Source organism: Microtus oregoni, unplaced genomic scaffold (assembly GCF_018167655.1).
Source record: "Microtus oregoni isolate MIOR12 unplaced genomic scaffold, Mior012 000015F_ref0000493, whole genome shotgun sequence".
Taxonomy (NCBI): Eukaryota; Metazoa; Chordata; class Mammalia; order Rodentia; family Cricetidae; genus Microtus; species Microtus oregoni.
Genome location: NW_024543074.1, coordinates 28,997,074 through 29,018,953, shown reverse-complemented (window position 1 = coordinate 29,018,953; position 21,880 = coordinate 28,997,074). Strand labels below are relative to the sequence as shown.

The 21,880-nt window shown below is 52.2% G+C and overlaps 2 protein-coding genes across 4 annotated transcripts in view; both read right to left on the bottom strand.

Annotated features, from left to right (window-relative positions):
- Positions 1-7,893, bottom strand: part of Dnah2 (dynein axonemal heavy chain 2) — a 122,200-nt gene extending 114,307 nt beyond the window's left edge. Inside the window, exons 1-2 of the mRNA XM_041663942.1 lie at positions 7,822-7,893; positions 6,024-6,203 (exon numbers count right to left, since the gene is read on the bottom strand). Coding sequence (XP_041519876.1) covers positions 6,024-6,189 — 166 coding nt within the window. The 5' untranslated portion in view covers positions 6,190-6,203; positions 7,822-7,893. The remainder of the gene's footprint in view (positions 1-6,023; positions 6,204-7,821) is intronic.
- A 7,413-nt stretch (positions 7,894-15,306) lies between these two features.
- On the bottom strand, positions 15,307-21,616 carry Efnb3 (ephrin B3). Of its 3 annotated transcripts, XM_041665921.1 has the most exons (6): positions 20,728-21,616; positions 18,356-18,648; positions 18,096-18,188; positions 17,897-18,001; positions 16,576-16,666; positions 15,307-16,537 (listed from the first exon to the last, which is right to left on the bottom strand). In XM_041665921.1, the coding sequence occupies exons 1-6, from the start codon at positions 20,847-20,849 to the stop codon at positions 16,288-16,290; spliced, it is 954 nt and encodes a 317-aa protein (XP_041521855.1). In that variant the 5' UTR covers positions 20,850-21,616; the 3' UTR covers positions 15,307-16,287. The 3 variants fall into 3 exon arrangements, with proteins under 3 accessions (XP_041521855.1, XP_041521854.1, XP_041521852.1); XM_041665920.1 differs by having other exon boundaries at positions 15,307-16,666; XM_041665918.1 differs by lacking the exon at positions 15,307-16,537 and having other exon boundaries at positions 16,552-17,476.
- Between the last annotated feature and the right edge of the window lie 264 nt (positions 21,617-21,880).

Genomic DNA, 21,880 nt, shown 5'->3' with positions numbered 1-21,880 from the left:
GGTTCCTGCCCCCGGGTTCCTGCCCTGCTTGAGTTCCTGCTTGACTTCTCTTAATGATAGACTATGATCAGGTCATCTAAGCCAAGTGGGTCATTCCTTCCCTAGATTGGATTTGGTCAGTGTTTTATCACAGCAAATGGGTCATTCCCTCCCTAGGTTGGATTTGGTCAGTGTTTTATCACAGCAATAAAAGTCAAACCAAGCTGAGCGATGGTGGTGCATGCCTTTAATCCCAGCACTCAGGAGGCAGAGGCAGGCGGATCTCTGTGAATTCGAGACCAGCCTGGTCTAGAGCGCTAGTTCCAGGACAGCTAGCACTGTTACAGAGAGAAACTCTGAAAGACAAAACAAACAAAAAAGGTCAAACCAAGATGCATACATATATACATATATAAACGCAAACATACACATACATTAAATATATACACATGCATGTGCACAAACACACATATACACTCACAGGGGGAAAAAAGCAGAAAAGATTCAGGAGTCTCCTGGCACCAATTTGTCAAGGTGCTTAAGTGGCTTTCTTTCAGGAGGCTGAACTGTTCTAAAATTGGACAATACTGATGGTTGGTTGTACAGCTTTTAAATATGTCAAAAACCAGTGGGTTGTATGCTTTAGGGTCCAGGCTCTTGACCGTGGGTTGCAACCCCACGTGGGATTGCATAACAGAAGATGGGGCAACAGGAAGAGGTTTCTGATCAAAATTAATTTAACGGTCAGCAAGAGGGCTTGGCGGGGACAGGTCCACGTCACCACCATGCTCTGAGTTTCGTCTCTGGGCTCCACATGGTGGAAGGAGAGAACTGGCTCAACAACTTGCCCTCTGCCCTCACTCCCGCACTGTGGCACGTGCACACCACATGCACACACAGAGAACAAATAAATAAAAATGAAATATAATAAGTTTTCTCTTGAAAACTTAGAAAATCAAACACACAATGAACCCACTGCCCATGCTGCATCCTGCAGGTTCACTGCAGCCTTGATCCTAAACACACATACACACACCATGCTGCACGTACCGCCAACACGTTGCCAACAAACACTGCGTGAGACACCTCAGCTCAGATTGGAGAATATTGTATATTAGGAATTGCAGGATTTTTACTATACACACGAAGTTTTCTGTTCTTGTAAAAACATAATGGTTTAATTATGGAAAACAAAGACCTTAATATTTTCCTGGCATCGATCCTCGGCATGTAAGTATCAAATGAGTGTATCTTTGGATTGTGCTCTATTAACATGTTTGATTTTAAAATTGTTGTATGAAACCCAGGAATGGTGGTGCCCATAGTTACATATTCCCAGCGGAGAGAGAGCGGAGGTAGGAGCAGCAGCTCAGGGCCAGCCTGAGCCTCACACTATCATCTTAAAAACATGCACACTAGCACTCGGGAGGCAGGGACAGACAGGTAAGTCTCTGTGGGTTCAAGGCCAGCCGGTCCACACAGTGAGTTCCAAACCAGCCAGGACTACATAATGAAACCCTGCCTACATATATATATATATATATATATATATATATATATATATATATGAGCACATACTTCTCTTGCGGTGTTTGATGTCCAGCACACATGTTAGATGGCTCACAGCTGCCTGTAACTTTCTATGCCTCTGGTCTCCTCAGGCATATGTACACACATGAACAATACCCATACACAGATGCACACACATATACACATAAGCCAATGAAAATAAAATAAATATCTTAAAAAAAACAAAAAAAATGCTGGTGCAGGCAAGACAACCCAGTAGCTAAACGCACTTGCCCACTGAGTCTAAAGCCCAAGTCCAATCCCAGAAGCCCACACTGAAGGAGGAGAGAACGGCTCTGTACACAGGTGCCACGACACACACACATCCATACAAATAAATAACAACAACAACAACAACAATCATAGTGCTGCTGGGTGTGGTAGCAGCACACACCTTTAATCCCAGCACTTGAGAGGCAGAGGCAGATGGATCTCTATGAGCTCAAGGCCAGCCTGGTCTACAAAGTGAGTTCCAGGACAGCCAGGGCTGTTACACAGAGAAACTCTGTTTCCAAAAATAAAACAAAAAAGATTTAAAAGTGTAAAATAGTATGTAACATAGGGGCTAGGGGATGCAGCTAAGTTGGCAGAGTGCCTGCGTAGTAGCATGTATGAACCCCTGGGTTTAATCTTCAGTTGACGCATTTCTATAACCCCAATACTCAGAAGGTGGAGGCAGGGGGATCAGAACTTGAAGGTCAACTTTGGCTACACAGAAGGTTGAAGGCCAAGATGGCCTACAAAAGTAATGCAACATGGTTGGTATGGAATCCCTGACTGCCATTCCAGAGAGTTCCAGAACAATATTTAACAACCAAACTTTTATTACTGTATTTCTGTAGTAAAATATCTGACTATGTAAACTAAGTGGCTTGAACAGATCATAAATACCTTTGAGTCAGTCTAGGTTAGGTTTCACCACCAAGTAAGTTTAGATGCCAGACTTTATAGGGTTGGGAATTGGCAAGTTACAGATTTGAGGGGTTTTTTAAAAATAGATTATTTATTTGCGTAGGGGTGGGGGCAGGTACAAGGGTGCCACAGTGTGCATGACAGTCAGGGGACAGCTTGTAGGAAGTCGCTTCTTGCCTTCTGCCATGTGTCCCAAAGGTGAACTCGGGTCACCAGGCTTGGAGGCAACTGCCTTTAACCTCCTAGCCATCTTCCCTGTTCCTCGTTAGAGATTTTCAGACATACAGAAAAGCAACTATAAACCTGACTAGAATTTTCCTATTACTGGTAACTGACGGAAACCTAAGAAAAGGACATGAGGGTTCAGGGTGTGGCTCAAAGGTAGAATGTGTGCCCACGCCCACGGTTCAACTCCCAGTACCATAAAGAAGAGAACTTAATTTCTAAATTTTATTTATTTATTGTTATTTTATGTGTGTGGGTGTCTTGCCGGAATGTATGTCTGTGTACTACATGTGTACCTGGTGGCTATGGAAGAGAGAAGTCATCAGATCCCCTGGAACTGGAGTTACAGTTGTGAGCAACCATGTGGGTGCTGGGAATCAAACCCAGGTCTTCTGGAAGAGCAGTCAGTGCTCTTAACTGCTGACCCATCTTTCTAGCCAGGAAATTCATTTTTAAGATTGTGTGTGTGTGTATGTGTATGTGTGTGTGTGTGTGTGTTTGCACATGTGCCTAAGAATGTATCCTTACAGTCCAGAAGAGAGCTGATGCCCTGGAGCCAGAGTTACAGGCAGTTGGGAGTCACCTGACTTAGTACAAGGAACTGAACCCAGGTCCTCTGCAAGATCAGTACAAGCCCGCAATCTCTGAACCATCTCTCCAGCCCTGCCCCCACCACAATATAAAAAGGCTGTCAGGGAGCTGGAGAGGATTCGGTCAGGGAAGAGTTTTCTGTGCAAACCTGTGCTTGGATCTCCAGCACCCATGTAAACAGCTGGGTGTGCACCCTTAGAATTCCATTGTTGGGGAAGCAGAGATGAAAGCATCCCTAGGGCTTGCTAGAAGGCCAGTCTAGCCAACCAGCAAGCCACAGGTTCACTGAGAGATCTTGTCTGAAATATTAATAAGAAGCAGAAGAAGAGAGTGACTGAGCATGACACCCAATGTTGTCGACCTCTGGCCTCCACACCCATGTATGCACACACATACACAAATACACACATACAACACACATATGTAAAGAGATGTCATTTTTTTTAAAGTAAGGGAATCTAAAGAAATGTCTCAGGGGTTAAGAAAATAAACTGCTCTTGACGAGGACCCAAGTTCCCAGCACGCACATAAAATGGCTTACAATTACCTATGCCTCTGACTCCAGAGAGTAAGGCACTCTCTCTGGCTTCCTCTGACACCGTACTCATGTGCACAAACACACACACACTCACACACTCACAATTAAAAGCCTCTAAAAAAAATAAATAATTTTTTAACGGGTAAAAGCTTTTAAGAGCCAGGTACGACAGTGTATGTCTTTAATCCCAGCAGGTGGATCTCTTGTTCCTTCAAGACCAGCCTGGTCTACACAGCAAGCTCCAGGACAGGCAGGACTACATATAGAGACCCTGTTTCAAAACAAACATTAAAAAGAAAGGAAAAAAGTTTTTTAAAAAAGAGAGAAGTTTTCTGTGGTGTCTGGAGGCTGGTGCATCCATTTTGAAGTATTTCCCCTTTGTTTCTCAGATTTTCTCCAAACCACACCTTCCCTGCTGCCTCCCCTGGCTCCCCTGGTAGCAGGCTTCGTGGAGCCAGCCAAATTTAAACTGCTTTTAACTGAGCACATGACCCATCAGAGACGATATTGCTGCACTGTCTGTAATGCTAGAGCCTAGAGGGGTTTCATGGGCCTTTCCCCTAGATCCGCGCTCAATCTCTTAACCACCAATATTAATACTAGTAAGGATCTAGGAATGGTGGCTCGGGTCTATAGTCCCAGAATCTGGGAGACTGAAAAATAAAGATAAAGAGTTCAAAGCCCTGCTGGGAAAACCCCCACCTCAGTGTGTGTGAGTGGGGGGGACGGGGCTAGCATGCCCACAGCCCCAAGTCTATTTCCAGTACAGAGGATACTAGCTGGCAATATAGCTCAGTGGTAGAGCACTTGCCTGACATGTATGAGGCCTTGGACTAGACCCTTAACACTGGAGGAAGGGGGGTGGGGAAACGGATCAGCAGATAAGGGTGCTTGGCACCAAACGTGAGGACTTGAGTTTGATCCCTAGAACCCATGTTGCAGAAGGGAAGAATCAAGGCCCACAAGCTGTCCTCTGGCCTCTACATATTCACCGTGACATGAGCAGGCACACACACACAACACACTAAATACAGAATAAGTAGTGTAATAAAGAGGGGCTGGAGCGATTACTCAAGGAGTTAAGAGCATTGGCTGCTCTTCCAGAGAACTTAGGTTTGGTTTCAGCAGCCACATGGGGGCTCACAGTCTGTATTCGAGTTCCAGAGATCCGATGTCCTGGCCTCCTCAGGCACAAGACACACATGTGATGTGCTCGGACAAACATGCAAGCAAGACCCTCATACATATAATAAAATAATCATCATCATTATTAAATAAATAAATGTAAAAAAAAAAGCCGAAGATTCTCTTTTCTTACAGGATACTAACAATATCAGCGAACCCCATTCGAAAGGTGAGGGTTACACCTGGCTTGCTGTCTCATGTCCGTTGGACAGAGATCTAAAGGGAAGACGATTGGCGGCAACCAAGCCCCCCAAGCCCTCCAACCACGCTGGCTCCAGGAGCAAATCCATGAGAGGCAGCCTATTTAAACTCTTTGTTCCCTCCATGTAGGCTTCTTTTCCTGTCACCCTGAACCTGAACCTCCACAATCCACCAAGTCTCTGCCAAGATGAGGAAGAAAACACAGGAGCTTTCAACAGATGGTGTAAGGCGTCAGCCGGGCTTAGGATTCAAAGGGTGGCAAAGCAGGCTGGGTCTCCATGGTGATGGGCTTAATGGAAGAAAAACACTATTTGTTTTGCCACCCAGGGTGAAAATAGGAAAAAGGAAGAGATCAAACCCTCTACAGTGGGGTGGGAACAGCCAGAACACTTGAAATGAGGAAGAGGAGAGAAAGCATTGGCTGGTGAACTCCTGGTACGCTGATGGGAAATTTAAGACAGAATAAATAGGAGGCTGGCCAGGAAGGAGACGCGTGCACATATAAAAAGAAAAGAATAAACAGAAATGAGTAGGGCAAAGGTTCTGCTGAAGTCTTAAGATACAATGTCACATTAGCCTGCTTCTTGGTCCTGCTCCCCAGCCCCAAGACACTCCTGAGTTGGGCATGGTGGTGCTCACCTTTAATGCCAGGATGTGTAAGGCAAAGACGGGAAGATCTCTTTTGAGCTCCAGGCCTGCCTGGTCTACATAGCTAGTTTGACACTACCCAGAGCTACACAGAGAGACCTTGTCTCTTCGAGAAGCCTCTCCAGTCTTCCCTGGCCTGCATTTCTAAGTATCTTCTGCTACAGCAAGTACTCACCAGACTCCTCCATGGTGGACTCGGGCTCTGGCTCCGGGGCAGTAGAGAGCAGGGCAGCCTCAGCAGCTCCCGTGGGCACAGCAGATTGAACAGTTCGGCCAGCTCGGCCTGCCCTGGCACCTCCCCGGCCACCCACTTTTCGCTTCTTCTCAGTTTTGCTAGACATCTTGAAGGCAATACCTGCAGGTACATGGGTGCCACAAGTCCACCCCCAGATCCACCCTAATCCAGCCTCCCAATAGACAAAGAGTCACTTTTGGATTCAGAGACCGAGTGAGACACCCAAGGTGATCATCTTTTCTGGGGACACCGACACCCTGCTATGCACTCAGGGCCTATACCCAACAGAACCTCGAAGCTGTGGGTTACGGTAAAGTGCTTGCCTAAAATGTGCAAAGCCAGGGTTAGACTTCAAGCACTGAATTTAAAAAGGGAGCGGGACCATGGAGTCCTTGCTTTTTTTCCCTGGGATAACCCAAATTTCTCCAAAGAATCAGATTAAAAATCAAAGCCTGGGACAGGTCAGATGGTTCAGTAAGAAAAAGTGCTTGCCAACAAGACTGATGATCTGAGTTCAATCCCCGGTACCCACACGCATGTTTGCATACAAATGTATGCATGTAAACTAAAATAAATCTTTTTTTTTAAGATAACAAACACCCCGCTAATGAGGAGTATGGGAAGTGTTCAATCATCAGGAACAAAGCTGAGGTATGTTCACCCAAACCTTCAGCCACACCACCTTACAGGATCCTGAATAAGAGAAGGCCCATGAAGTGGGAATAGGGACCCCACAGTTCCCACCCATCGTCCTTGTCACTGGGTCGAGGCACTGACTCAAACCCAGACGACCTTCCTGGGTACCTCCTTTCCTCCCTATTTAAATAGAAAAGTGCTCCTCCTACCCACACTAAAATCTCCACAGCCTGAAACAAAGAACAACATTTGCACAAGACTTTAGTTTTTAACTCCTAAGGGGTGGGGATCCTGTTTTGTGTGTGCTGTGAATTCTTAAGCCCCGTCAGTTGAGTCTACACCAAGTACAGAACAGCAGGGTCACTAGATTCCAAAAGTCCTTGAGAACAGTCTGGGACCAAGACAGAGCAAAAGCCACCCAAATAATGAATTTCAGATTGTTCAATGGTGACTAGGAATTGAGGACACGAGAAAGACCCTGTCGGTGCTCAAATAAAAGGGTGGGGGGAGCAACCCTGGCAGGACCCAGAATCCCCAGGAACACACTTTAGCATCCTGGGCACTCCCTCTTCCTTCAGCGAGGGCCTGGCAGCCACCTGTGGCTTCCCCTCCTCATTCCCACAGGCTGCCACAGGCATTGATCATGGGTTATGAATTTCAAACTTGAAGCATTTGTACTTTGCTCCAAGGAAAACCGTTCCGTTAGGCCAACAAATCAATAAAACCAACTACAAGAATGCGGCTTCCTTCATCAGCCTCAGGGGAAACGTCTAGCTCTGCAGAGCCTCAAACTGGAGCCTCGGGAGACATCATAGTGGGGCCCACACTACAGGCATGAGGAAGAACTGTCCCAGTCCGGGACTCCCTGGGGTTGCTAAAAAATACTTCAGGGCCCGCCCGCTCCCCAAACTGGTCACCAGTTGGCAGTATCTCCCTCACACAACTGCCCCATCTTGACTGTACCCCTAACTGCTCCTCTTCCTCTTGCCCCACCAGATGTCCCTCTCTGTCCCAGTTCCTGCTTTCTCCACAGCTGCTGCTCCTGCCCTACAGCTGCCCCTTCTCCCCAGCATTCTTTCCTTCCCTCTGCCCCGACACACACCTCACAAGGCCGACCCTTTCCTCCCAAGACCGACGGTTGGGTCACACCAACCAAGAAGCTGCCCCGCGTGGCCCTCCCGAGCCCGCGCCTGCTTGCACGCGTCGCCATGGCAACCCGGGGCAGGGAAAGTAAGTGGTGGGTCTGCGGAACCTGCGGGCACTGCGCAGGCGCACTGCTCTGCGGCCCCACCCCACGAGAGTCTTTCCCGCGTGGACCTGAGACTATAGGGCAAGGGTGCCTAGGGTTTCGACAGCTACTAAATCTGGGGGCCGAAGGTGCGGGGTACGGCTCCGGGCTGGATTTGAAGACTAAGCTGGAAGGGCTGGGACTGAAAACAATGTGAAACCGTCTCGCAGGACGTGGAAAAGACGGGGGACCCAAACGCCAGACCCTGGCCCCAGGTGTATGGGCTCCGGCCTGCACGGGTCCAGCAGGTGGCGCTCGGGGTCTCGCCTGTGAGGCTCGTTCGCCTTCTAGAAAGCTCTCCAGGATTTCCAGGCAGCCAGGGCTGCAGCTGGGTCCAGGGGAAAAACCGGGGCTGGAGCACCCCTGCCCTCCTGCTGCTCCCGCTTCTTAGCCCGGATTGGGGTCTAGGGTTGCTGGGAGGCACGGGGCGGGGGAAACGGGTGAAGGCTGGAACTGGAATTTTTTTGAATCTGAGGATTGGCTTTTAAAAGCGTGGCTGGTTTGGGGGGCGAACAAGAGGCGGGACTCCCCGGGGAAGGTGACCCAGCCGGGGAGGAGCTTTTCTCTCCATAGGAACAAAGGCTGCGTCCCGGCGCCGTCTGGAGAGCGCTGGAGGGGCAGACCTGAGCGGGTGCTAGGGGGCGCCATGCGTCCTGGTGGCTGGAAGACGTAAAAAAAAAACAACAACAACAAAAAAAAAACAGCTGTGCCCGGGGTCGCGAGACGCTTTAGGGAGACGTGGGAAATGCCGCGAGGAAGCAGAATCATGGGAATAGGGAGGCGCCCTCCCTGCTTCCATCAATAGTGCCTAATTAAGACAAAGCCAGCAGCGGGCCCGCTGATTGCATTTCCATGAGGAGCTAAATTGATGACATTTTCTTTGCTGGATGGGAAGAGAAGCTGGCACCCCAGTTCCCCCCATTTTCACACCTGACAGGTCTCATTTTGCCAGTCTAGTCCTGCCGGAAGTGGCAATCCCTCGTGCTCCTGAAGGCCAATGTATTTATCCACATCCTGACCCGACCCACCATCATTCCATAATTGACAATTCCTCCGTTACACACACCACCGCCTTCGCCATTCGCTCAAGCTGGCCTCAAACTCCCAAACATTTAGTCCTGCATCTGCCTTCTGGGTGCTAGAATTACAGGGGTGTGCCACCACATCTGGCTACCACAATTATCCTGAAGATGGGTTTCTGTCTGGGCTCTGATTCGTGTGGTCTTCCGGCCCAGCCCAGACTCCTGTTGCTGAAGTAGGGGCTGAAGGAACACGGGGCTGAGCTAGAACACATAGGTAATCTTCCAACCAGATGGCAGAGAGAGGTGATGTGGCTGACCAGAATCCCAAGGGAAAAGTCCCAAAGGACTGGGAATTTGTGGGGAGGCTTAGGGTGGGGAGCCTCAAGGGCAGGTTCACAAATCCCTCAGGGAAAGGAACTTTGCATAGACCCCTTTTCTCTTCTGACTCCACTCTCAACTGTGGCTGTGCCTAGGGATCCCAGCCCCCCACATTATGCTAAAGAGGTAATCAAACATCTTGCTTTGCTAATTACTGCTCAATCCGATTAAACGCTGCCGAAGCTCATCAACAGAGGTGGAGGTAGAGGGAAGGATGAAGGGGCAGCCACAGCTGTGATGGGGACTTGTCCCTAGGGGCTCTGGGGGACAGCTGAGACAGAGTGGCAAGCCCAAGCACATCCAGGATAGGGACTGACCATTTGTACCTTAGAGTCCCTTATCCTGAGTGCATCCTTCCAACTATTGGCTTCTCTCCTCCCAGAACCTGCATCAACCTCAGAACCCAGGCATCCGGCCATTCCCACAGCAACCCACACACACCCCTGCCCCAGATTTAATAAGGCCTGCTCTCTCACTGTCAATATTTGATTTCTCAGAGCCATCTCCACGGAGAAGAGGGGCCTCTTCCTGTCTTCCCCCCTACCTTGGTCCGTTTTGGCCCACTCCTTGTCCCTTTGTACTCCCAACCTTCCCTGAACTTACTGACTTAATGAAATAATATTAAAGTCTTAAGCAACTCCAAGAAGAATGGTTGCTATGGTGAAGGGAGTGGGCAGGACGCCTGGGTCCCTGAGGGGAGTAAGGGCTGAGGGGGAGAGGGAGCCAGAGGCTAAGATCTACAAGTCACAGTCCCCAGTGGGTAATAGCAAATTTGGGGTGAAGTGGGGTGCTATACCTCTAGATCTTAGTAGGAAGCAGGGCATGAGGTTTGGGTGCTGAGAAGGTGGGAAGACAGATGTTCAGGGGGTCGGAGTCTCCACTGGATGACCAGAGCATCCATCAGGAAAGAGGCCAGTCTGGGAGACAGGGTCTCTGTGCCAGCAACCTCCCTGCTGACCATCCCTGGGCTAGTCCCGTGAGAACTAGAGCGGGTTCCTCTATAACCCCAGCTCATCCCTCTCCCCTTTTCTCCACCAGCAGCCCCCCACAGGTGATTTGTAGCTGATGCCCCCACAGTGGCAGGGGCCAGGCAATAGTCTTTCCAAGACCTGAAGAACTGAGGGCTTCCAAAGAGAAGAGAACACAGGCCAATGGGTGGAAACCTTAAGCCCCACCCCAGCTCCCCACACCCATCCCCTTCTCACTCCCCTGGGGACCCTGGCCCAGCCCCAGTCCCCTTGGGGTGGTGGGAATGCAGGGACATTTGGCCAAGGCTGATTGATGAGGGAGGAGGCAGCCCTTGGGCACTCAGGCTGCTGTTTGCTGAGCACACAGATTCCTCCCGGCTCACCAGCTGCTGCCCCCGAGGCTGCTCGTGGGGGCCCCCACCCCACCAGTCAGTGCCATTGGGGGAGCTGAGTTCCTGACGGTGACAGGGAAGAGGGAGAACCAGAAAATGAACTGCTTCGGTTCCCTCATGAGAACCACAGGTACCTGGAACCTGGTGGCCTCGAACTCCCTCCACACCTCACCTGCCCTGCCATGCATGACCCTTGGCACCCACAGTGTCTTCTTGCTAGCCCCTAACCTACCCGCTCTAGACCCAGGCAAGCCAACACCCTACCTCTAAACCACCCTGCAGCCCCTTTTCCAGCCTGCCCACTGACATTGAACCGCTCTCTGGGAAGGGGGAGCCCCATGTCTGTAAGTGCCCACTTTCCCTTTAGGAAATCCCCACTCCTTCTTCATTCTAACTTAAATCTCACTTGTAACATCAAACATTCTCCACCAGAATTTGTATTGCAGACTGGTGAGCTGGCTCACCAGGGTAAAGGCACCTGCTGCAAAGCCTGGAGCCCCATTCTGGGGACCCACATGACAGGAGGAAAGAACCAGCTCCCGCAGTTTGGTCTCTGCCCTCCACACACACACCATGGTATGCATGCTCCCCACCACACACACACATCATGGCATGCATGCTTCCCCCACCCACCCACACATTTTTAAAGAGAAATTTCTATTGCAACTCCTCACCCCATCTCTGTATTCTCCAAAGCAAGCCATGCCCCAAATGGGTGGAAGTTGTATCCCTTAAGCTGCAAAGAATGGCAAAGCCTGTATCTTGGCAGCTCAGCCCCCAGGATGCCCTTGATCTTATGCTATTGGGAAAGGCAACTTTAACATCGAGGTCCCTAGCCTACTTGCTTCTTTTAATTCTGCTCTGCATGCCCACTCTAGGCATGGCTTTTTTCGTTTCGTTTTTATTTTGTTTTGTTACTTATTTGAGATAGGGTTTCACTTCATAGGGCACACTGCCTCCAGCTCACAAGCCTCCTCCACCTTCCAAGTGCTGGGATTATAAACTCTTGCCACCACACTCAGCTTCCTGCTCAGGATTTTGTGTCATGGGCTCCCAAAAACTCCAAGCATCACCCTGTCCTCCCAGGATTTGAACACACACAGGAAACAAAGGGGAGGAGATGGCCGGGCGGTGGTGGCGCACGCCTTTAATCCCAGCACTCGGGAGGCAGAGGCAGGTGGATCTCTGTGAGTTCGAGGCCAGCCTGGTCTACAGAGCTAGTTCCAGGACAGGAACCAAAAGCTACGGAGAAACCCTGTCTTGAAAAATCCAAAAAAAAAAAAAAAAAACAAAACAAAACAAAAAACAAAAGGGGAGGAGATGGAGGAACAAGCTAGTCAGCTGCTCTGCTTTCCTTTCTGTTTGTTTGAGACAGGGTTTCTCTGTGTAGCCCTGGCTGTCCTGGACCTCACTCTGTAGACCAGGCTGGCCTCAAACTCAGAGATCCACCTGCCTCTGCCTCCTGAGTGCTCAGAGTAAAGGTGTGTGTGCCACCACTCATGACTAGACTAGCTTTTTGAAGTGACTTTCTGCCCCTTGGGCTGAGGCTAGGGAGAGACAGGAACTACCTGGAACAAAAATAAGGAAGATGTCCTTACTATTATCAAACACATCAAATTTTTCTCTTCCTTTGGGCCTGTTCTTCTCTCTGCCTGGTGGGCCTTTCCCATTGCAGTTCCCGGCTGTCTCACAGGGACCCCCAAATCTGAAAGGTTTACACTGTTACTCTGGGTTTTGATGGTTTGATCTTGTTTTGTTTGCCACTCTATAGCCACGCCCACCCCGTAACCTCGCCCACCCTGTAGCCTCGTCTATCCTATAGCCTCGCCTATCCTATAGCCACGCCCACCCTATAGCCACGCCCACCCTATAGCCTCGTCCACCCTATAGCCACGCCCACCCTGTAGTCCAGGCTGGCTTCTAACTCTTCCCATCTCAGACTCGACGTCTGTTTTCATGATAAAATTGCAATTTGCTGTTCCCCATCAAAATGTGGACTTCAGTCTGGGTGTGGTGGCACACATCTTTAATCCCAGGCAGAGAAGCAGGTGGATCTCTGCGCTCGAGGGCAGTCTAGTTTACAAAGCGAGTTCCAGGGCAGCCAGGGTTCTGTTACACAGAGAAGCCCTGTTTACACAGAAAAAAAAAAAAAAAAAAAAAGGAAAAAAGAAAAAAAGAAAGAAAGAAAGACTTCAAAAGCTAAACACAGGCCAGGCATGGAGCTGCACCCCTTTAATCCCGGCATTCAGAAAGCACAGGCAGGTGGACCTCTGAGTTCCAGGCCATCCTGATTGATATATTAAAACTCTGCTGGTGTATATGTGTTGTGGGGTGGGGGGTGTTGTTTGTTTTGAAGGTTTTTCAAGACAGGGTTTCTCTGTGTGGCCCTAGCTGTCCTGAAACTCACTCCACAGGCCAGACTAGCCTTTAACTCAGAGACCCACCTACCTCTCCCTCTCAAGTGCTGGGATTAGTGGTGTGTGCCACCATCACCCGGCTAAGACCCTGTCTGAAAATCAGACAACAGACAGCTCTAGGCAGCTTGGGCAGAGTGAGATGCTATCTCAAATAAAGGCGGAAGGGAGGCTAGAGAGATGTCTCAGTGGCTGAGAGCACTTACTGCTTTTGCAGAGGATTCAGGTTTGGTTCCCAGCACCCCCATGAGGCTCAACAACTGGCCGTGACTCCAGTTATAGGGCATCAGATGCCCTCGTGACCTTCCCAGGCATGGGACACAGGCAGGATGCACATATACACATGCAGGCAAAAATGCTCACAAAATGGGGGTGTGGCTCAGTGGTATAGTAATTGCCACGTATATCCAAGGCCCTAGGTTTGACACTAGCACTATGTAGGGGGACATAAAAGCATTAAATAACAAAAAAAAAAATGTGACTTCATGAAGCAGGGTCTCTGCCTTAGCACACGGCGCTGAAGTGGCACCTGGAACACAGTAGCCAGGATGTGGATGACTGAATGAACAAATGGACGAATGAGTATCTTCCTGCCCATCTATTCCTGTCATGGTTGTTACCCTGAGAGTGTGTTTGTGGACTTGTATCCAGAAAGTCAACAGATGGCATGTGTGGTTCTATGTGGAAGTCACCAGCATTTTCAAATAGCTTAAAAAACAACACGCAAGTCACTGCGCATGTGAGAGGCTGTAGGTGTTGTGAATGTCAGGTGGTTGGCAGGGGGTCTGTGGATGCCAGTGCTCAGAGGGGGTGTGTCCCAGGGCGCTGTGCAGTCTGTGCTGTTTCTCTCCCCAGCTGTGCATCTGTCCCCAGGTGTCTTCCTGTCTCTCAGCGTGTTATGATGTCTTGGCTGCTTTGGTGAGATGTTTGTCACAGAGACTATTTATCTCCACTTCTCTTCCCTCTTGTATCCACCTGCACCTCTGGATGTGTCAAGGGGACTCTCAGAACCCTTGTCCCCTCACACTCACAGCCCTGCCCCAGTCTTGGACCCCTCCCTTTCTCAGTGGGCCCTGTTGCTGGGCTCTGTGTTGCCATAGTGACGGTTGCCAAGTCCCTGAGGCTGATAGCCAGCGATGGGGCTGTCGGCTCCATCCACGCGGGAGGCTGAGGGGGGCTTCCCATTGTGTAGAGAAGGGGATGTTTCCAAGACAACCAACCCCCACTAAGGGCCAGGGACCAGCCCTTCCAAGCCCCTCGAACCTCCCCACTTTGGGCAGCTTCAGTGTGGGCTCAGAAGGCAAGAGGAAATTCCACCCAGCCCAGTACCTGGTCTCCCAATTTTCAACTCCCCTCCCTTCGTACCTATACTTCAGAGGACCCAAGCATCTTGCTGAGATGGGTAGGGGTCTCTGTGAACAGAGGGGAAGGGGGACCCCTTGACCTCCAGGCAGATGGGAGACAGTGGGAGGGAACCTTAAGTCAGGGGAGGGCAGCCAGGGCAGAGGTTGTGACCCCCGCTGATTCGCCCCAGTGATGCTCCTGACGGCAGCTTTTGTGGTTGGAGAATGGGGTTGAGTCTAGGGGGATGGGCACCTGGGCTTTTCGGGGAGAAGAGCTTGGGGCTGGGTGTATAAGCAGCCACAGTTGATGCCTGGGTCCCTGTGATCTTTCTACAATTTTCTTTTCAGCCCTATTCCTTCAGTCACACTAGTCCCCAACAGCAAAACTCCCAAGTCAGAGGTACCTTGGGGAGGGGAGGTAGGAAACAGACCTTCACAGGACCATTTTTACCACAGTGATGCTAACGGTGACTTGTGTCCTCTCCCCAGGGCTTTGCTTTAGCTTGGTAGCTTGGTGCCCACCCCCGACACAGCCCATGTGAACAGTACTGGCACTTGCTGTTATTTGAGTGTTCCAGCAGGCCCTCTCTACAGGTGGCTGCCTCCTTCCGCCTTCTGAGGCCACCATGATTCCCTCTCCATAACTTCCCACTTCACTCCAACCAGTGTTTTCTTTCCCCAGGCCCCTTGGTTCCATGGGACCAACCCTCTGCTGACCCCAAGCGTGAAAAGCCACGCTGCCTTCCAGATTCCCATCAGTCAATCTCCAGCCTTCTCAGCAACTTTTAAAGTTTTTTATTCTTTTTTTTTTTTCTGTTTTCTGTTGTTCAAATTTCCCTTTTACAGTAAAACTATTGAGGTGACGGCCGTACCCCGCCACCTCCCCCATGGCAATATCAACTTCCTGTTCCCTGGAAGGAGCTAGGAACTACAGCACCAGAGAGATGAAATGACCTCTGGTGGACAAAGCAACCATTTCAGTTGGTGATTGAGGTGGCAAACTTGGTGCCTAAGGGCAGCTTTGATCTAATAAAATTGAGCTGGGAGGAAACTGAGGCAACAGCCCATTGTGCACTAAAGAGTAGGAAGAGGTATAGGCTTGTCGCTATGGAAACAGCAACCAGTGCTAATAACTGCCATCAGCTAGACCAGTCACTAGACCACCTCTTGGTCACTAAGAAGGTGCTGTGTTGGGTTTGAAGGGAGAAAGGCATGAACAAGACAGCCATCTGGTCACTGGGGAGAACATGTGGGTTCTTGGGGGGGTCCTGTTGACCAACAGAGATTATACTGGGGTACAGTCAGGGGAGAACAAGACAAACTGGGCCTGCCACAGCAGCTGGCAGTCATCTTAGCTGTCCTAAAAATCGCACAGAGCACAAGGGAAGGGAGATCCTGGGAAGTGCCACTGAGAACCTAGAAAATTCTCAGTCCACATTTGTCCTCTCACAGTGGTAAGTTCCAGCTTCCTCCTAAAACAGGAAGTCCCTCCTGCCCCTTCTCCACAGGGTAAGAACCAGCCACTCTCCATGCCCCCACCCCCACCCCACTATCTCCCCAGACTAAGCCACTTGGAATTCCAGCCAGACCACTTCCTATTTCAGGAGGGCGACTTCCTGTCCTGGATGAAGGCACTTCCAGTTCCTGCTGTTACTCCTTCTGCCACCTCCCAGGCCATTTCTGTCCAGGCCTGGCCACTTCTTGTCTGGAGCGAGTCACTTCCCATCTGATCAGAATCTGATCTGATCACTTCCCATCAGGCATCAGATCAAGGCCATAATGTCCCCACTGGACATAACAGGACACTTCTTCTCATGGTAGCAGTTGTGACCCAAACACCCCAAATGGCTGGAGTAAGGACACAGAAGGGCAGGGAAAGAGGCCCTGTACCCATGCTCGGAGTCACAATGTTCCCCCCAAAGGCCCCCACTTTGGGCGGACTGAGGGGAGCAGTTGATATGGAAAGTTGGGAAGGGCCGAGAGCCGAGGGGAGAGACGCTTTGAGGCCCCAACCCAGGACACGCGTGAGAGGCACGCTTTGAGGCCCCAACCCAGGACACGCGTGAGAGGCACGGGACAAGAAGCCAAGAGGGTGAAGGAGATGGGAGGAGGAGGGTGCTAGGGAAGAGGGGGAAAACAGACCTAGAGACAGGAGAGAGAATAAGAGATAGAGGAGAAACTGTGAGAGGCAGAAAGAGGTGCCAACCAAAAGACAGACTGTCCCACCCCTACTCCGGGTGGGTGAGGGAACAAGGACACCTGTGTCGTGATTAAAGGAGGCTGAGCCTGTGCCCCCTTCCCCAAGAGGCAGAGACTAGAGGGTGCCCACAGCCAGACGAGGGTGGGGGAGGGCAGGAAGAGGTGTGGTCAAGTCTTACGGGATCCTAAAATTGCTGAAGAGGGTGATAGCCAGGAGGAGCCGAGGAGCTGGTGGGGCAAAGGGGGGCCAAGGTTATGGCGCAGGTGTCCCTCATACCATGAATTAAACTGGAGGAGCACCCCGTGGAGGGCTGGATTGAGGAAAGCCAGGAGGGAGGAACCCTCATACCTTGTAGTAGATGTTTGGAGGGCTCTGGGGAGGGCCATCCTGCACAATGTACACAGGGTGCCCGTAGTCACCACTCACCTTCTCATAATGGGGGCAGAAGGGGGGATCTGCAGCCCCACCACCCCGCAGAGCTATCCCTAGCTCCCCAGGCTCAGCCTCCCGAGGTCCCATCCCCCCTCCACCACCCAGGCCCAGAGACCCTCCCCTCCCAAAGGAGCCAGGACCAGGGTGGCGACTCTCCGAAGGCTTGGCCCGCCGTCTCCGCCAACACATGGCACCCCCAGCCCCTGCCACGCCCAGCAAGAGCAGCGCCAGCCCCCCTGCTGCCCCAGCCACTGCGGGCATGCTGGGAGGGGGCAGGGGGCCTTCAGCACCCCGAGAGGTTGCATTGCTGTTGGGGTCACCTGGCAGGGAAGGGGTGAAGGAGGAAAGAGGGGTAGGGGCTGAAGGAACCATCTGGATATTTGGATACACCCAGCCCTGGGGGTCCCCATCATGGGCTTCCCCAGCAGTGCCCAGGCCCTTTAGGTACCCCACATTCCCTCCCCCCAGGCCCAGATCAAAATCCAGGTGTCCAGCCTACAGCTCCCTGCCATGTAGCCCCCCCACTTCTCTGACAGCACTGATTGAAGCACTGACTTGGCTAATTAGTTCTAATTGAGTCTTTTCCTCATTTGGCTTCCACTTCCCTCCCACCCTCCCATCCTCTCTCCTCTTTCCTGTATCGCCGCCCCCAAAACAGGAGAGGGAGGGCGGAAGGGGGTGACAGCAGGGCAGCGGGGGTCTGAGAGCAGAGGAGGCAGTGACTGGCTCCTGGTTCCTACCTGGTAGGCTGTCCTTCCCGGGCTCCAGGCTGTGAGCCGCCCCTCGGTCTCTCTCCATGGGCATCTCAGACACAGGTTTTCGGGGTAGAGCTCCTCCTCGGGGACCTGAAGATAGGGAAGACACAAAGGAGGGGGCTGACTTACAGGGACTCCCTAAATCTCCCTCAGCTCCTAGCGGGTGTCCCCGAGCTCCACTCACTTTGTCCCACACGCAGAAGCACCTTCATGCCTCGGGTGAGACACACACCTCCCTGCAAGCTCTCCAGGCCTTCCCGGGTCCCATCTGACGTGGCTGAGAACAAGAGCAGGCAAAGAAGTCAGCACTCCAGGTCTAGCCGGGTCTCTTCCCATGCCCTGGAGGGACACTACTAGATGCACAGAGGTGGATTCCAGTGGTCCTCCCTTCCTTGCCCTCCATCCCGGGACTCTCTATTGGCCCTGCCCTCTGCCCGGCAGTACCAATTATGTAGTAATCGTGGTGAGATCGGAACTCGTGGCCCCAGAGGTTAGGGCTGTATTCCTGGAACTTGATGGTGAAACGGAGGTCCAGGTCTGGCCGGTCACATGTGAGAAGAAGGTTTGGGGCAGGGGGTGCCTCACAGCGCCGACCCTGGGCACCCCCTACCAGGTACAGCTTGTAGAACTCATAACTGGGAGAGGAGTGAGGCCCAGGAGGCCGGGCCCGGGGACAAAGTAGATCTAGCCGGTCCCCGATCTGAGGGTACAGCACATAACCACCCTCTGCCTGGAACCTACAGGGAAGACAAGGCAGACAAGGAAGCAATGTCAGGGGTGTGGTACCCAAAGCTTTCCCTCACTCCCTCCCAACCCTCCAGGACAACAATTCTTAGCTCCCACCCATCGCCTTTGTTTGAGTCCTGTGTTCAGTAGGCACGGGCACCAAGGGCCCTGCTAGCTCACATCAGAAGCAGCAGGAGGCCAGGCTCAGAGGTCTCCTGCCCCTTGGTGTGCCCAAATGCACTCTTCAGCCCGCCCTCACCACATGCACACTGCCATCTCCCGCTCCATCGCCGGTGTCGTTGCCATGGCAACGGGATGCCAGTTACCAAGGAGCTGGCCTCTCTGGAACCACACAGCCCACCCCTCCCAGGTGATTTCACTATTCCATGGCAGTCAACCATGGGGGTAGAACCTCCCTCTCCTTCAGGCCACCACTGAATTTCAGGGCAAAAGGGGCAAGATAGAGGTTGAGGGGGGCGTGGGGGCATCCAGACCAGTTTCCCAAGTTAGCCAGTTAACGAGACACGAAGTAAATGCCAGTTTAGCATTGATCAAAATGGGGCTGATGAGAACAAATGTACAGGGGCCGACCACCCAGATCAGTCTCCTTCCTGATCCCACCTTGGGGCTTAAACTTTCTAAGGAAAGTGCTCTCTTGCTTTGGAGTTGAAGTAGTTGACTTCTGTGACCATGACTGACACAACCCAGCACAGATCCTTGGCCAATATGCTAGGGAACCCACGGGCCCAGCACAGCCCCGACTTGCCCGCCACTGCAAGCCCTGCCCTACATCCACAGTAGAAACTGAGTCCCAGGAGACTGTTGTCCAGCATCTGTCCAGACCCCAAATGACCAGGCCCCCACCCACCACCCAAAAGAGTCTCAGACGCCCTAATGCCTTTTCTCAACCCTCTCAGGATACCCCAATTTATACCCTCGAGCTACACCTGCTACTCAAAGCTGCAGCCAGGAGTTGCTGACAGGTGGGAGAGCCTGAGATTACCCCTACCAAGATATTGGAGGAAGAGGGTATACCAGGATTAGGACAGGGCAGGGAAGCCAGAAAGCAAAACACGGAGACAAACAAAACTGCTCCTACCTCTCCTTTCATGAGCACATAATATGTCCAAATACCTCGTCTCCAATCCTAACAGCTGCGAGGACTGAAGACACAAACTCAGAAAGGTTAAGTCATGTGCCTAAGGCTGCACAGCGGCAAGCCACAGAGCTAGGATTAGACCAAGTACCTGGTGAACTCCGAAGCCCACTCCCTCCCAAGACCTCTCGCGGCCTCCCCAGGGAAGTGGGAAGTTTCAGAAACAGAACTCTCTCATGCTGATGGTCATGAAAAACACCACGGAGGCAAATCACTTAGATGACCTCCCACAGGTCCTGTCTGCCCTGCCTGACTGACCCTTGGCCTCTTTTCAACCCAAAGCAAGCATGCCAGGGAAGAGTCCCTGATGGGAGGTTTGCAGCCAGGAGAACAGGAGAGGGCAATGGTATCCTCAGGACTCCAGCAGCAAGAGGGAAAGGAGAGGGGCTTGAGGAAGCTCAAGGATCACCCTAGAAAGAGTCCTCCAAACCAGGGAGACAGGAATATACTCCAACTGACAAGTCCTTCACTACTAACTCTGGCTGGGAAGGCGAGTTGGGATGGTGAGCTCCAACACCGAGTGCTCCTGGGAGCTGGGCATCCCTGCCCTTCCCCTCGGTGCTTCAGCAGCACCTAGTCAGCACCTCTCTCCTGAGAGCTGACATTAACCAGGCTCCCTTCAACCCAGATGACACAGGTCTCCTACAGATCCAAATAGCCACTCCACTGCCCTCTCGCTGCCCGTGAACTTTTTCTCTCTGCCCCTGTGAGGTCTCCAAACTCCTGACACGCGGTATCACCGCCCACATCCAGCTCTGTGCGACGCAGTCTGGCTCCTAAGATCATTGCTGTCTTGTAACCCGTCACCTCACCTCAGTGGTACAGCACCCTTTTGCCAGCCTCCTCCCAGCTCAGAATCCAAACCCTTTAGTCTCAAGGCTTCCACATCCCTTACCCACGGGAGCTGGAGTCTCCCCAGTCCCAGGCCACTCACCTCTTATTTGCCGAGTTCCAGTAGACAGGCTCCAGGCTGAGTCCAGACACCAGCCCCGCAAAACCTAGCAGCAGTATGGCCCCGACTTGCACACCCCCTGGCCCAAAATGGGGGGTCCCCATGACCCTACCAAGGCCTGGGGGCGGGGCACCAACTCCCCCAAAGTCTCTCACCCCCCAGGGGTGGCTACCACGCTGTGGAGCCCCAGTCACCCTGGTGGGTGGCTAATCACCCCCAGCTCCCACAAGGACCCTTTTTTCTGCTGTGCCTGTGCCCGGGCTCCAGAGCGCTCAGCTCCACAAGAACCCTTGCAGGGGCCGTCTGCAGGCGCCCTACGCGCCCCCGGCCCACGCGCCAGCACCTCGGGATTTGTGCGCCGGGCTACGTGGGGGACATGGGGAGCCGAGGACCGGGCGGGGGAGGCATGGGGTGCCGGGCAAGGCAGCGAGGAAAGGGACACCGAGCCGGAGCCCCAGCCTCGCCGGGATTGAGGGCAGCAGGCTAAGGGAGGAAACCAGTCCCGAGCCCAGGAGGGGGGAGTTAAAGGAGAGGCGGGGAGGGGGAGAGCATGGTGGAGGGAAAAACCGGAGCTGGAGCTCAGTCGGAGCGGGCGTCGCATCCCGCGGCCCACGCCCCCCACACCTCCCTCACCTCGCGCACCTCCCGTCCGCCACCCCGCCTTGCTGCCCCGCGCGGGCTCTCACGCCCCCTTTGTCTCTCACAATGTCCGTCTCTGGATGAGTTTCTGCTTGCCTTCCTGCCCTCCGATAGCCCGAGCGGGTGGAATCTTCCTCGCTACCATCTAGAAAGCTTCTTGCCCTATCCGCCCCGAAAAACCTTCCCCCTTTGCTCCCGCAGCCTGCTCCTCTTCCATCCCAAAACACCGCTGCTTCCGAGCGGCCTGGAGAGGGTAATGATAACCTTGAAGGCGAAGCACTTCATAGAGCATATAGCTAAGTTAATGGTCTACCTGTGCGAAGTGGGAGGGGGCAGAGCTACCCGGGTTCAGAGAGTACCCCGTGACTTGCCCAAGGTCACACGGGGAGTTTAGGAAAAATCGAAAATACAACCTAGGCTTCTGAACCCCTTTCTTAGGATCCCTCTGTCACAGCTTCTCTGACCCTTGGCTGTTTTCTGTGGATCAGGTGGAAGA